The 13,683-nt window shown below is 45.3% G+C and overlaps 1 protein-coding gene across 15 annotated transcripts in view; it reads left to right on the top strand.

Moving 5' to 3' along the window:
- The window catches only part of UIMC1 (ubiquitin interaction motif containing 1), a 39,405-nt gene that overhangs the window by 1,684 nt on the left and 24,038 nt on the right, over positions 1–13,683 (top strand). For 10 of the 15 annotated variants that reach the window (XM_040602618.1, XM_040602619.1, XM_040602620.1 and 7 more), the window contains exons 2-3: positions 3,024–3,181; positions 10,218–10,308. In XM_040602618.1, coding sequence (XP_040458552.1) covers positions 3,032–3,181; positions 10,218–10,308 — 241 coding nt within the window. In that variant the 5' untranslated portion in view covers positions 3,024–3,031. Of the gene's footprint in view, positions 1–1,028; positions 1,399–1,474; positions 1,875–3,023; positions 3,182–10,217; positions 10,309–10,386; positions 10,449–13,683 lie in introns of those variants that run through there. The other 5 variants (XM_040602617.1, XM_040602616.1, XM_040602630.1 and 2 more) reach the window with 5 other exon arrangements.

The raw sequence follows: 13,683 nt of genomic DNA, 5'->3' as shown, positions 1-13,683 counted from the left end.
TCAGAAACTCATCCGGGGATGAGAGTCATTCATTTTTGGCTTCATTTTCAAGCATTTTTCAAGCTGTCACAGCTTGGCAGGTCTGTAGCTGCAGTGTCAAGATTTAGAATTATTCTGTCGGTAATTGCTTTCTGATTCATCAAAATGATAGATGAGAGGGAAAATGACAAATAATCACAAGTTGGGGATCTTCAAGGATATCCCTAAAAATGTGACTGGAGAAGCGTGGCATGTGTGAGTCCCTTGTCAGGAGGTCACCTTTGCTGTCAAGAGCATTTACAAATAAATTCTCTTAAATTCAGAGTTGGAAAAAAACCTGGACAACTGGAAAACAAGTCTGTGAGCCAAACTGCAAAGATAGTTTTGGATAATTCAGACTTTGGCCTTTTTTGCTGAGCATGAAGGCAGGTATTGCCATCTCAGGTATTGGCAACTGTCCTTTCTAAGAGTGCTAAAAGGAAAATATAGCTTCTGTGCTGAACTTCCGTACCCGAGGAGTAGGTAAAACACGTGCTGTGATGCGTGTTTTCTTCCTTCAGTTATACCAGCTTGTCTAATAAAAGCCATTACTGCTCTCCTACTCATAGCCTCAGACTAGCACAGCTATGAGCGATCTCTTACTTGTCTTGTTCCCTTAGTTACATTTACAGAGATTTTTCTTTGCCACCAGTCCCTTCATTTTCAGAAGCGTTGTGGGAGTTGTGTGGTTACATATCTTACATATTTTTTTATTTTTTTTCTTTCCTTTAAATGTTGAAGGTAAGTGACTCATCATAACTCCAGCTGATATTTCTCAGTGAGCTCTTACTTAGCATAGTGCATCAAGCAGAAGATGTGTCACAGAGTCAGAGGAGAGCTGGTGATAGCAGCGTGGATTTAAAGAAAAGAAGACAGCATGGCAGTTGCTTGTTGCTGTTTGTTTTTGTTTTGGTGGTAAAAAGGTTTATAGGCTGTCTCTCCAAAACCAGTGTGGCCCTGTGTAGGCTCATGTACTGGAGGTGCAGGCCTCGCCAGTGCTCCCCTCCCCATTGCCCTGCCAAAATGCCTATCTGTGTAAGTGGTTTTCTTCTGATAAGGGACTGTTCCCCACGGTGACAGATACCCTTTGTGGGGTGGTTCTCAGCAGCTGGGTGTGAGGCTTGGCTCATCTCTTTGAGCAGAGGGCAAAGAGACAGTCAGGAGCAAAAGATAAAAAACGGGGAAGGTATGATGGGAATATTCTAACAAGACCAGAGTTCAGCCCAGCTGGAGCAGAACAGCTTTGTTTTGCAGGAGCCAGTGGTTTTCCAAAAGCAGCACTTGCTTTTATTTCCCCTTCCTGAACAGACAAACGTTTGTGGACTGCAGTCACTTCTGGAGCTGTGCGTGCCATTTGTACAATATTCTGTCTTCAGAGAGGTCAGCAAACCTTCGGTGCAAATATGACTCACCGGGATAATCATCTTTTGTCTCTAGGCATGTGTGTACATGTATTTGCAGAGGAAGGGAAGCAGAGGGGCTAAGGGAGCTTTGGAAGGCTGCAGATAGCAGGGAGGGAATGCATGTATTCCGCTCAGCCTCACCTTGATGCCTCGGACTGTAGATGGAGCAGTGCACTGCTGTTCTCAGTGCTGACAGGGATTTTTAACTTCTGGCTCTTTAGTGTTTCTACACACAGCAGCTGTTTGCAATTTTGTGGTGTTACAGAGAAGGGTTTGGCTCTATATTGGGTGATGTAGGGTCTTTCTTGCATCTTCTCTTACTCTTATTTTAGATCTAAGCAGCACATTTGGGCTATTTCAGTGATCTTGAAAGAAGGCAGAATGATCCTGTGGAAGGACACTGGTCTGGGATCTGGCCAACTTGACTTGTGTTTCCAGCTCTGCCGTTCTCTGGTGTGTAACGAGGGGCTTGTTGCTTAACTGCTCTGCACATGTTTAATTCTAACTTAAACAGAGCTGATCATGCTCAGCCTGCTTTTGTAAGGCTCTTTTACATCACAGTTTGGGAAGCATCAAATGTTGTTATTTGGTGAACAGCAAACATAGACAGGAAGGGGTGGTTTAACTCTGTGTGCTGTTCTGCTGCACTTGTTCACTGAGATCTCTTCCTGATCCTCTTGTCAGAGTCCTTTTTTATCAAAGTGGCTAATGCTTGCTGTGCATCTCCCTCTGACAGTCTGTGTGCTGGCAGGGAAAGGAGATGCTGAAGTACTAGCTTGCATTGTGTGGGCACCTGCCCTCAATTGTGCTGTTCATAGAGCACTCAGGTTTGCACTAATAATGCTCAGCAGGTTCCTCCCTGCTTGTCAAGTGCCTTCTTTAATACGAATGGTTCAGGCATGTCTGCACAGAGGACTTCCGAAGGCTGATGCTCATTGAGAAAGCCAGGCTGTGAGATAAACCTGTTGTCTTGTTTCCAAACTGCCTACTGCTATCGCCTGCATTTTACCTTTTTGTAGTGCTGGTGCAGCCTTCCGCTGAGCTACTGTGCTGAGAGCAAAACAGCATCCTTTGAGGAACATGCCTTTCCTCCTTGTTTTGTTGAATATAAAAGCTGACAAATGGCTGTGTTGTGGTGGCTTCTCATTCTGGCATGCAAGTTTCAGCTTGATCTGCTGCCACAGCCTGGTTTGTTCTGCACCAAGACAGTGAAGGAGTGTGCTCCACAGCTGAGGAGGGGAAGTTCGGGTTTGTGTTGGAGGGTGGGACGCCTGCTGTGAAGTGATGCTTTGGAGGAGTTTGCTCATGAGCTTTAAGAGGAAAGCCTCATTGCTTTAGAGCAAAGGGCATTCAGAGTGGCTTTGGTCTGCATTGCTTTTCCCCTGAAACCCTTTTTAGCAATCAGCTATAATAAAGTATTCTTAGCTAGATGAGTAGTGACTAGTACGTGTGGCTCCCAGTAACGCTAAATCCACCATGCTTTGTAATAAGGTTCTAATGCCTGGGGTATTTTGCTTTAAAATACCCAAAAAAGGATGGCTGTTAGGAGAAATCTTAAATCGGAAGGAAACAAATGGCTTTTAATCTTTCCCTCTGTTCCAGAGTGAAGGATGCCGAGGAAGAAGAAGCCTACAGAGGGCCTGGACTCTCGAGGTCAGGATGGGGAGGAAGAGGAGGAAGAGAAGAGGAACCCAGCCAATACCAAGAAGAAGCGCAGTTTTGTGGATGCGTTTATTGTTATATCTGACAGCGATGGAGAGGTCAGTGGTCAGCCTGTGGTGTCCAGAGCTTGTGCAGGGCCCTGCTGTCGCAGGAGAGTGCCCAAGCATCCCACGCTGTACATGCTGGGGTCAGGCTTTGCGCAGAGGGTATTGTGCTGTTCCTTTCCTTACATAGGAGATGAATCAAATCCTATTTGACTAGGAAATGAATGGTGTGCTTCATGAGGGTGAGTTATGAGTCTGGGATTTGATAACCAAATCCTCTCAGAACTGAATTTGAAACGTAATTTAAAAGTAACCTTTCCTCAATCCCTTTACAAATCTTTTTTTTCATAATTTTTATTTGATTGATTTCCAGCTAAACCTTAGAAACATGATTCTGTATTATGTGCAAATAGATAAGAAAATGATTCGGAACACAGGCTTGTGAGTAGCTCAGACACAGCTGGTGTCTGGTAAACTGATCCTGAATTATAGAAGCCTGAGTTTTTAACTCACTTCCATAGGGTGTAAAGGTGAACCGCAGTGTGGATGTGCCTAGCTAAGACATAAAGGCTCAGATCTGTAGCATCATCTTACAAACATCAACCTTACCCTTAAGAGATTGAAATGTCTGTGTCTGTTACATTGGTGTTTGGATGAGGAGCTCCTCCCGCCTGGGGGAAACCCAGAGTCCTGAGAATCTGTCCTCAACTGAGTGAGGTACACGAGAGGAAATTATTAGAACCATTTTTTTATGTGTGACTGTTAAAGCTTTACTCTGTCTTGCTGGTGATTGGAGATCCTAAGCTGCTTTTTGTAATTCCACCATTTTCAAAAGCATTTTGGTTCACTCTCAAGCTGTAGATCTTGAATCAAGTCCCTTTCACTCCCACATCTGCAGCATGCTTCTGTACAATAAGGCGATTATCATGTGAAGAGGGGAAAAGCACTAGAAATAAACAGTAAGAAGCTGTAGGGCAAATGATATTGGATGTTTTTTCTTCACATTGTCTGAGTTCTTTCCCATTGGGAAAGTCCCTGAAAGAAATGGAACATATGGCAGTAATAGTTCGGTGGGGTTAAACCCTTAGCTCTGCAATATGCTAAGTTAACTTCAGATGTCTGCTGCATCACTGGCCTTTATTGTGAAACCTATAAGGAAAAAAGAAATCAGCAGCTATAAGAGCTGCTGCAGTACATAAAAGATCAGGACCTGTTATTGTCTGCAATTATTCATCTCAATGTGCACGTATCTGAAAAAGAGGAAACAAACGTCTCTTAAAACACATCTATAAAAAGGTTAGGCTCCCTGACTGTTCTGTAAGTTTGTCTATAAACAATAAATTCTGATGGCATAATCGGTCATATTACAGAAAAGGATATGCTCAGAGAGGCTGTTAAAGAGCCAATTAGGTTCTGTTTAAGTGACAACAGTTCAGTCAGTTGAATGAGTGGATTTATTCAGTTCAGTCTCTTTCTGTGAGTCATCAGCTTCCAGATCCAGTGCCACAGTCTCTTGTCGTGTTGTTTTCTGCAAAATCAAACCCAAAAATGTGATTTACTTGGAATCTCAAAAAAATAACTGTCTGGCTTCTGTAACTGTCTCAGCTCTTCAGTGTACATCAAGTTGAATTTCAATTTTGAACCTTGTAACTGTTGTTCTTGCTCTAGTAAGACCTTGTTATGTGTTCAAGAAGAGGTGTGGGAAGCTTCGATCAATAGCAATTTTAGAGAACAATACATTCTCAATTAATCTTGCATCTGTTAGGACATGGTTCCTTATGAATCAAAAGCTACAAGGACAATTTGGGCATCATCGATTCGATGGCTTTCTTCCTTGGCAGTCTCTTGGCAGGTATCTATAGAACAAGTCTCTAGTTCTGCTTCCAGACCAGCAGATCTTGTAGCAGCTGCACCTGGAAAGCCTCCAGCTTCTCACTTTTGATGATCTTTGGCAGACTGCCTCTCCCAGGAATTTTTCAGTCATGCTGGATTATCAAGCTCATCCATGTTATTTTGCCAAGTTTTCTTTCTTTGCTCATGTCTGTGCTGTGACATCTGCAATGCTGCATCAGAAGGAAGTTTTCTGGATATGGGGCTTTCTGATATCTACTGTGTATAATTGTTGGATTCAGGTAACGCCTTTCTTTTTTTGGGAAGGGTCAGACAAAACAAGGACAGTCTCTCTGGCTTTGTGGAAACAAGAGGAGATGACCTTCTTTGTGCGGACTGTTATCTTTTAAAAATGCAGACATGACAAATGAGCAGGTTCCTGTCTCCCCTGACTGTTTAAGTCCTGCAGGGAATTGTTTGCCCATGCCAGAGGATGGGTGGTCATTCACAAAACCACAGTATTTCAAATAGTGCCCGACAATGCTCTGTCCAAGCATAGCAATTCCTGGTCTGTCTCATGAACATCCTGCTTGAATCGGGCTGTTGGTAAAGACTCTTTGACCCCCAAGATTTTCTGAAGCCATGTCTGAAAGGTGATTGTCACCCAGCAGGATGCCTAACCAAGCATGAACATCGAACACAGCCAGAGGCCCAGTAGTTGTGCTAAGCTATTTGACTGATCTGCAGCCTTCAGTGAAATTGATCCCACAGCAGCTCAGCAGCTTTTTGGGACCTTTTGAAAGGGTCTGTTTTTCCTGGGTAGATCCTTTGGGAGCTTTGAGCGTACCTGCCTCCACTTGTAGAGTTTGCATGAAGTCTCATAGGCTCTTTCTGCCAGGTTGATCAGCTCTGCCAGCCCTTGGGGGGGACATAGACAAGACTCGAGGGTGATGGTGCCATCTGTTTCTGCATGGCATCCATGGCCCATCTTCCCTTTGGTGTGGAACATGCCTTTGCCTGAGTATTCCTGTGTTTGGAGATAGTCACAGTCTGGGTAAATAGCAGTATGTGTCGGTGTTGCAGATTAGGTACTGGTTTTGATAGAAACAGGGAGCTGTGTTTGGGCTTTGGCCGGAATACCCAGCCACAACCCTGTCCTGTTCCCCAACTGTGGCTGTGGGCACTCACCTTGGGACCAGGCACGGCTTGAGGGATATCTTGCTATGGAAAGGATGGCGTTGGAAGCATCACAGCCAGGATGGCAGTGCCCACCTCACACTACTGACCATCCGAGGGAAGCAGAGCCATGTGGGAATATTGCTGCACCACTCTGCTGTCCCCATGGGCTCTGCAGTGGTACCAGGGGATCCGGTGCCTCCAGTTCCCAGAGGAGAACACAGTGTGAATACGCTCTCAAGGAGGCTTCGTGGTTCTGCTGCACTTGCTCCTTGGAGATCAGATTGGTCTGAATCCAGGTGCCTCACAGCCTGGTAAAAGCCCTTTTCTCTGCAGAGGCCTCCCTCCTGTGTGTAAGGAACTACGTGTCTGGCACAAGCCCCCATTGTGTCCTGTTGTTTGAGTCTCCACTTCCAGCAGGTTTGTTCTAATGAGCTGAAAGACAGAGCAGAGCTGAAACAGATTCTGAACTGAAGTCAGAGACTAATAAAGTAGGGTGTGATATTAATTTCACCAGCAGCCTTGGCCAGAGCTGAACGTGGCACTTCCAACATCTAATTGGCTTTTAAAAATAAATTAGTCTGGTTTTCAGCTGCATATTTCCCATGCAGGACGTGTGGTGTTTGGCTGTGCCCTATTGTTAGATGGTCCCAACTGCTGTTGGGCGGTAAAATTGCCCAGACCTTTTGACTTTGCAGTCTGCACTGTTAGCTATGGAGACATTCTTCCGTTGCCTTTCCTTCCCTGAGTCAGTAGAAGCTGATTTCTGTGGTTTATGGTGTGGATTCAAGGGAGCAGGATGTGGGAGGCTGGCTACTGGCTTCCATTTACGGGCTTTTAGAAGCAAGTGGAGCTGTATCTGTTTCTGCTGGCAGAGTCAGGTTCTCTTAAGTATGTGCAAAAGCATTTTTAAAATGGGAATTTGATTTCCTGCTGTCTGGTGAAACCAAGCAGGTGAAAAAAAAGCAAGGAAGAAGAATAGTGTCTGCCTTCCCCTAAATGTGTAGGGAACTTTGGAAATCTGTCTTTTTCTTGATCTGTGTACAATGCTGACAGTGAAATTGCTCATAAGAGAGCATCATAAATTAAACTGCAGAGCCTGACACACAGGAAGAGAATTTGGATTCCTTCTGGCCATTATGCTTTAAATTGACGGCAAAGGAGAGGGAGATGCTATCCAGGCTGGCACTGAGCAGAGGTGCACAGCTCCCACCTCGTCTCTGCTGTAATAATTAGTTTCCCCTGGAAGTTGTGTGTTGGAGATGACCTTGTAACTAGGAGTATTGGCTGCAGTTTGGGAATATTTTAATTGATTAAGATTATTTTTGGACTAGTGATCTTATTAGAAAGGCAGTTGGTTGAGTGCCCCCTTGAGTTCCTATTATCCTTGTAGACAGATGAGCATTAAAAGGTTGGGTCAGAAAGAGCAAGGCCTGTTGTCTTCCCTGAATTTTCTTGGCCCCTTCTGTTTCTACCATCCATGCCTGCATTTATGCAGAGCACTCCAGGGCCTGTGAGGCTCTTTCCCAGCAGAGGTACAAACAGCCATAAATCCTAATTAAAAGGTGTGTTTTAAATTCTGGGTTTAAAAATAAAGAAGATTTAAGAATTCTTGGAATTGAGATGTGTGTGTATATTTTGGCCCATCAGGATTAATTGGATTTGCTTCAGCGGTTTGCTGTACTGTGGCTGTTTGGTAGAATGCTGCTAAGCAATTTAAACATCTTTCTCAAATGTATGAGGTTCGTACAACACGTGTCCTGCAATAATTTTACTCCTGCCGCTGTTGTAAATGTTGAGATTCTTCAGGACCCAGCATGGGGAACCAAGGCACGTACTCAGCTGTGCGGTGAAACTGGGCAGCCCGCCTGGCACTGGGCCCACTGTTCCCCTCCAAAGCCCTGGAGGTGTTTGAGCCCTGTCTTGTCCCATGGTGAGCATACTGTAAACGTGTGTCTCTGTGCACAGAGCAGGCACTGGCAGCCGTGTAAAGTTTGGTGTGCTCATAAATCACATCCATGTCCTGGAAGAGAGCTGCAGATGAGAGTGTCAGGGTTGACCTTCCGGCAAGTGCAAGAGTGATGAGGGGAAGATTGATGCCTGGAGAGAAGAGCTGGGGATTTACAGGGCCTGCTAGGATTAAATTGCCCCTGTCTTAAGCTGTAGTAGGTTTAGCGCTGTTAGACATGGCTTCTGGGGAGAGTGGGAGAGCCGTTGCTTAACCTCCTCCAGCGTATAATCCTAGCTTGATCCTGGCGTGATCCCATAGACGTCTCCCCACTCCCTTAGGTGTGGGCTGCCCGCAAGGTCAGCATGGGGCTGCTGCAGACAAAGGCAAGGAAGTTTGGAGTAGGAGAACCTGTGGCCTGTGGAAAACTGGAGAGGGGTGACATGCCAGGGCCTTGGAAGAGAGAGGATTTCACCTGCTGAGTGTGAGCTAGGCATCCAGCTTCTGGCAAGAGAGAACCTGGCTGTGAAGCAGCCTTTTGGAGACCCAGCGGCAGACCTTAGAAACAGGGCATGAAAACCAGGCTGAGTGGGGAAGAGAAGGAGTCAGTCAAAGGAAAAAAACCCTTGGGTGTGAGCATGGGTGTGTGTATGCACTTGCCGAGCATGATTGCTGCCTTGTTGTGAGCTGATTCTTAAATCAGTGGAAGTGAGGAATGCGTAGGTATTAGGGCATGTAAAAGCTGTAATGTATTAGGGTTTCAGGAAACCACTTAATAGTACGTCTTGCAAAATCTTAGTTGGATAAATAATTCAATTTGGTCTAGATAGTAACATTCCTGGATTGAAATCCTGCTAAAAGACTGTCGGCAAAAGCTGGTGATGGACAGAAGAGAGGCTCGTTTGGGAGAAATGTAAAGCTGAGGCCAAAAGGATCAATATTAGGTCTCTGTGTGTTTTAACATCCTCATTAATGATCTGTAAGAGGGAGCAAGTGGTGTATATACACTAATAAAATCTACAGATAACACTTAGAGCTGGAGATGTCTTGAATAAAACTCAGCATAGAGGTACAGTCCAAAGGACTTTACAGGTTCGGAAACACAGGCAACAGACAGCAGAAACTGATCACGCTTGAAAATAAGCAGCATATCTGTTAGCATTAAAGTAGCCCAAGCCACATGCCCTGCCTTGAAGCCCCCCTCCTAGCACAAGAGGTAAGAGGCAGAGGCGTGTGGCCAGTTTGTGAGTCTCGTGAACAGCCAAAACAATTGCAGCTGCAGGCAGAGCCATAGGAAGCCCTGTCCCCGTCAGGCTTGGGTCTCTGCCTGAAACACTGGGTTTGATCCTAATCCTACCTGATTTAGAGAGACAAATTGGAAGTGGTCCAGTGCCAGCCTTCAGTAATGTGTACGCCCTCACTTAAGCCGTTAGGACAGCAACTTGCATAAATGTGTGCCAATTAAGCCTGTGACCATTCTGGTTGCAGACCGTGTGCTTAAAGCAGTATGCACTTCACTTGTTTGTCTGGGTGTTATTCTGGGAGGCCTTGAGACGACAAACTTCTGAAGTATTCAAGCTTCAAAAATTAAACACTTGTGGCAATATGAGATAATAGCATGAGGAGTAAATAACAGCTGGCTCTCCTGCCCTCGGGGTGTATTAGCCTGAGTCCCCAGAAATGGCTAGGATTCTAGTTTTGATCACCTGAAATTGTCTGGGCAGAGTACTAGAAGCTGCATGGCAGGAAACAGTCCTGGCTTACAGGGGTGTGATGTTCAGTTATAAAAGGGTTTTGTTTTTCTGAGTGCTTACAAATACCAACGTTTTAGGAAGGCCAAACAAATTATCTCTAAAATCATGGGCAGCAGGTGCAGTGCATGGTAGTGACTGGCATGAAGTCTATTGTCTCTACTACTTCTCTGTTTATGTCAGTCTGTAACTCTTTTTGCTCATTATGCTTATCACACAGCTTTTAATAGTTACAGAATGTGTTTGAATTATGTTTGAAATTCAAATTTCACACAAATAGATGCTTGTTCTTGAACCAGTGTTTGTGTCTGAGTAGTGGAGAGGAGGGGGGCTGGTAGTATTTCTTACATATTGTATGTGCTCACCGTATTTTTTTCCATTACAGCAGGAGTCAAAGGAAGAGAGCAGATTGCAAAAGAAGAGAACAAAACAGCAGCTGGATAGAATGAAGTTTGCTGCTAAAAGAAAAATTGCACGTACGTCTTGAGTGTGGGGCTGGGTGCTGGAGACTGGTGCTGAGCAGCTTCTGCTGTTTGTGTTAGAGATTATTTCCCTTGCAGAAAGGCTGTGATGTGGCTTGGGGATGCGCAGCTCTCGGAGAAGACCCTTCTCAGGGGTAAAATTTGCCTTTCTGAATAGGCACTCTGTCACTTGTTTTCTCCCCAGGCGGTGTGTGCGCAGACTGGTATGCTTCCAAAATAAGTGTGCGAGGGTGTCGGTACCTCACTGGGTTTCAAGATTGGTTGAAGCTGATTTGAAAGCACTGTCAGTCACAAACTGCTTTTCTGTTCAGGCCCCTCTGCTGCTGTCTTTCCCTGAAACGTTGTGATGCTCTGACCCGGCAGGCGCAGCTCAGGAAAGATCTGAGTTGCAGCTGACAGTTCTCTGAAATTATTGGCTTGTAGCATGGGGGCAGCTGGAGAAGCCAGCAACGTTGGGCATCATAGGGAAGGATGTTAAGAACAAGAGATCTGTTTTATGTCATTTTGCTGTTATATAAGGTGTTGGTGCACCCACATCAGCACTGTGTTCAGTTCTGGTCTCTGCATCTCAAGGACACTATGGTACCTCCGGAGGAGGTCAACCCAAGCCATGAAGGGGATGGAGCAGCTGCCTTATGAGGACAGACTGGAAAGCCTGGGGCGGCTCTGTTTGGGGAGGAAGGTGGGATCAAAGTTCACACCAGGAAGGCAGTGCCTCGGCTGAACGCAGAGCTGTTGTTTACTAGCTCCTACAGCCAGGGTGCAGTTGGTGGAAGTAGCAGGAGATATGTTTAAAATGGGTGAAGGAACGTAATGTTTCACACAGCATGTTGTGGATTCCTGGAAATTTTTGTCACAGGAGGTTGTGGAGGGGTCAGTATCAGCAGCTCTAATAAGGGATTAAATGAATTCATGGATAATAGGTCTATAAACAGATGCTAAAGGGAACAGGCTGGCATGTTTCCACTCATATTCTGCAAGCAGCATTTCTGAAGACCGGGGATGTTCAAGCAGAAGGGACTGCTGAGTGTGGCGAGGCTTCCCTGTACTCCCCGTACAGCACCACTTGTTACAGCAGCCAGGCGGGCCGACTGTTTCTCTGCCCCAGCGGATCTGCACTCACGTTCTTGTGCTCTGCAAGGCAGGAGTCCATCTAGCATGTTAAATTCAGAACGTTTTAAAATGGGAGAGATGTTGTCTCCTGCAAAACCCAAAGCAATCACTGAGCAAAATGGAGCACGCCAGTGCTCTGCAAGCAGCAGCAGTTGGGCTTGTCAGTCCTCACAGGGCTTGTGTGAATTAAATTGTTTTTAATAGAGGCCTAAGGCCATAGCATGAAACATCCTGGCTCTTTGTGGGAGTTGAAACCCACTGTGCATGTCCTGTGTTGAACAAGTAAGATAGCAAAGTCGGAAACGGGGAAGAGTTTGTTCTTTTGGTTTTTTTCCTTCTTTTTCTTCTGTTTCTCCCAGAAGAAATAGAACACCAAATAAAAGCTGAAACCCCACCTTGGAGATTCCGTAAAAATGTGGCCAAACATACGGTGCTAAGAACAGGGAGTTGCTGGAGTTGGATGTCCTCATTACGTTGTTGAGTGTGCTGGGTTTTGGGAGCTGGTGCTGTGTGAAAGGTGTTCGGCATGCTCCAGAAAATCCGCAGGAGACAGGGTTGGCTCTCTATCCATTGTATAATGGAAGAGTTCTGCTGTGTGTCTAGATGTTGAAATTACTGATAATAGTTTTTCTCCTCCTGGGGCAAAAGCTGCCTTTTTTTTTCCCTTTTTTTTTTTTTTTCGTGTGTGTGTGCATGTCTGCCTCCTTGAAGTGCAGGAGCTTGGGGGTGCCTAGCACTGCTCGGTCAGAGAGCAGTTGCTTGTTTAAGCATATGTGATGGTGGGTCTGTTCTCTCATTTATAGGAAGCTATAATTAGGCTTTAGGTGTTTGCTTTTAGGCAAATTAGGATTTGAAGTAGTAATTATTTTTCTCAGTGTCTTTAAATAAATTCTTTGAATTGTGAGGCAAATTGTCTTTTGTAAAGATTCGGTGCTTCTGGGTAGAGCAAGTTCTTTCTCCTCAAAACTGGAAAATTTCAGATATTTGTAGGCTCTGGTTATAAAGCGTATCCTCCCATTTTTGCTTTGTTGTGGTTTTATTCATTTTAACCTAAAGCCATAACTAAAATATATCTGTGACGTTTCATCCTGACAGGATAAATGGAAATACAAAACCTAAAGAAATCTCTTTCTCTTTTTCCGGAGGAAGTCAGTGCTTTAAAGCACATTTGAATCTTTTTACTGTAATTGCACTTTGGATATGTAGAAATACTGAGATTCCGTTTCTGTTATTTTTGAGTAAATCTCTTGCTACTAAGTAGAACTACAACTAGTGGGGTTTTGCATCTAATTCACTTTGCAAATGTCAAAATGGAACATAAATCGCTTAGCAAATTGCCATATTAGCATTTAAAAAGGCTCTGAAATGGTTTAATTTGTTTAGGGCTGCGATGTCTTAAAAACGGTTTCTCCCTGACCCCTCCTTCCCATCTGTGGGTTTCTTGGATACCCTGGTCCCTGGAGAGGCACTGGGATTTCATGCTGTGTTGGGATGGATGCAAGGCGAGTGGATTTTAGTGTGAGACACAGCTCCCAGCCGGAGGTGCAGGCGTTTCCCCACCTGGCAGCGGGAATGGGCTTCTGTGAGGTGTGCCGTGTGTGTGAGCTGGGCGGAACAGAGCATGTCTGTCCAGACAGAGAGGGGCCATTCCTCCCCTGCCCCACCGGTGTGCTCCTGGAGTGTGGCTCACCTCCGCTGCATGCTCAGTGCTTGCGCCTGGAGCGCTCCAGAGGTCTGTTTGCACACACCGGTTGGGGGCTAATGCAGCTCTCTGGATTTCTAATCATTGTAAATTATGACCGGTGCAATCAACATCAAGTTTAATAAAACACACGATGCTGAGATCAGATGTGGAGCACAAAATACCGTCAGCTCTGGACCACTCAGCTTAAAGCAGGTCAGGTCTCCTGGAAGGCATGAGCAGAACTGCTCTTTTCTCTCCCCACCGTAATGCCAGGTGGATTTAAACTCGAGATTTCCCCATCTCAGGAGCACCTACTCAACTGGAACATACACTAAGTGCATCTTGTTTGTCGCTGGTTTCTTTGCCAGAGGCAGCATTTGTCTGGCACATTCCCTGTCCCCAGAGGGGAAATTGCTGTGCCAGAGAGGGAGAAGAAAACAAAATGTACAGTAGTAACTCGCCAAAAAATGTTTCTTTTTATTAAGCTTCATGGATGTTGATAGCCTGAACTGGTGAACGCTTAGGCCCCCGTTTTAATTTAAGCACGTGGAAAGTCTTGTGTTGTGGGGCGC

The sequence above is a fragment of the Falco naumanni genome, chromosome 8, assembly GCF_017639655.2.
Source record: "Falco naumanni isolate bFalNau1 chromosome 8, bFalNau1.pat, whole genome shotgun sequence".
In the NCBI taxonomy this organism is placed as follows: Eukaryota; Metazoa; Chordata; class Aves; order Falconiformes; family Falconidae; genus Falco; species Falco naumanni.
This window is presented reverse-complemented; position numbering and strand designations above follow the sequence as displayed.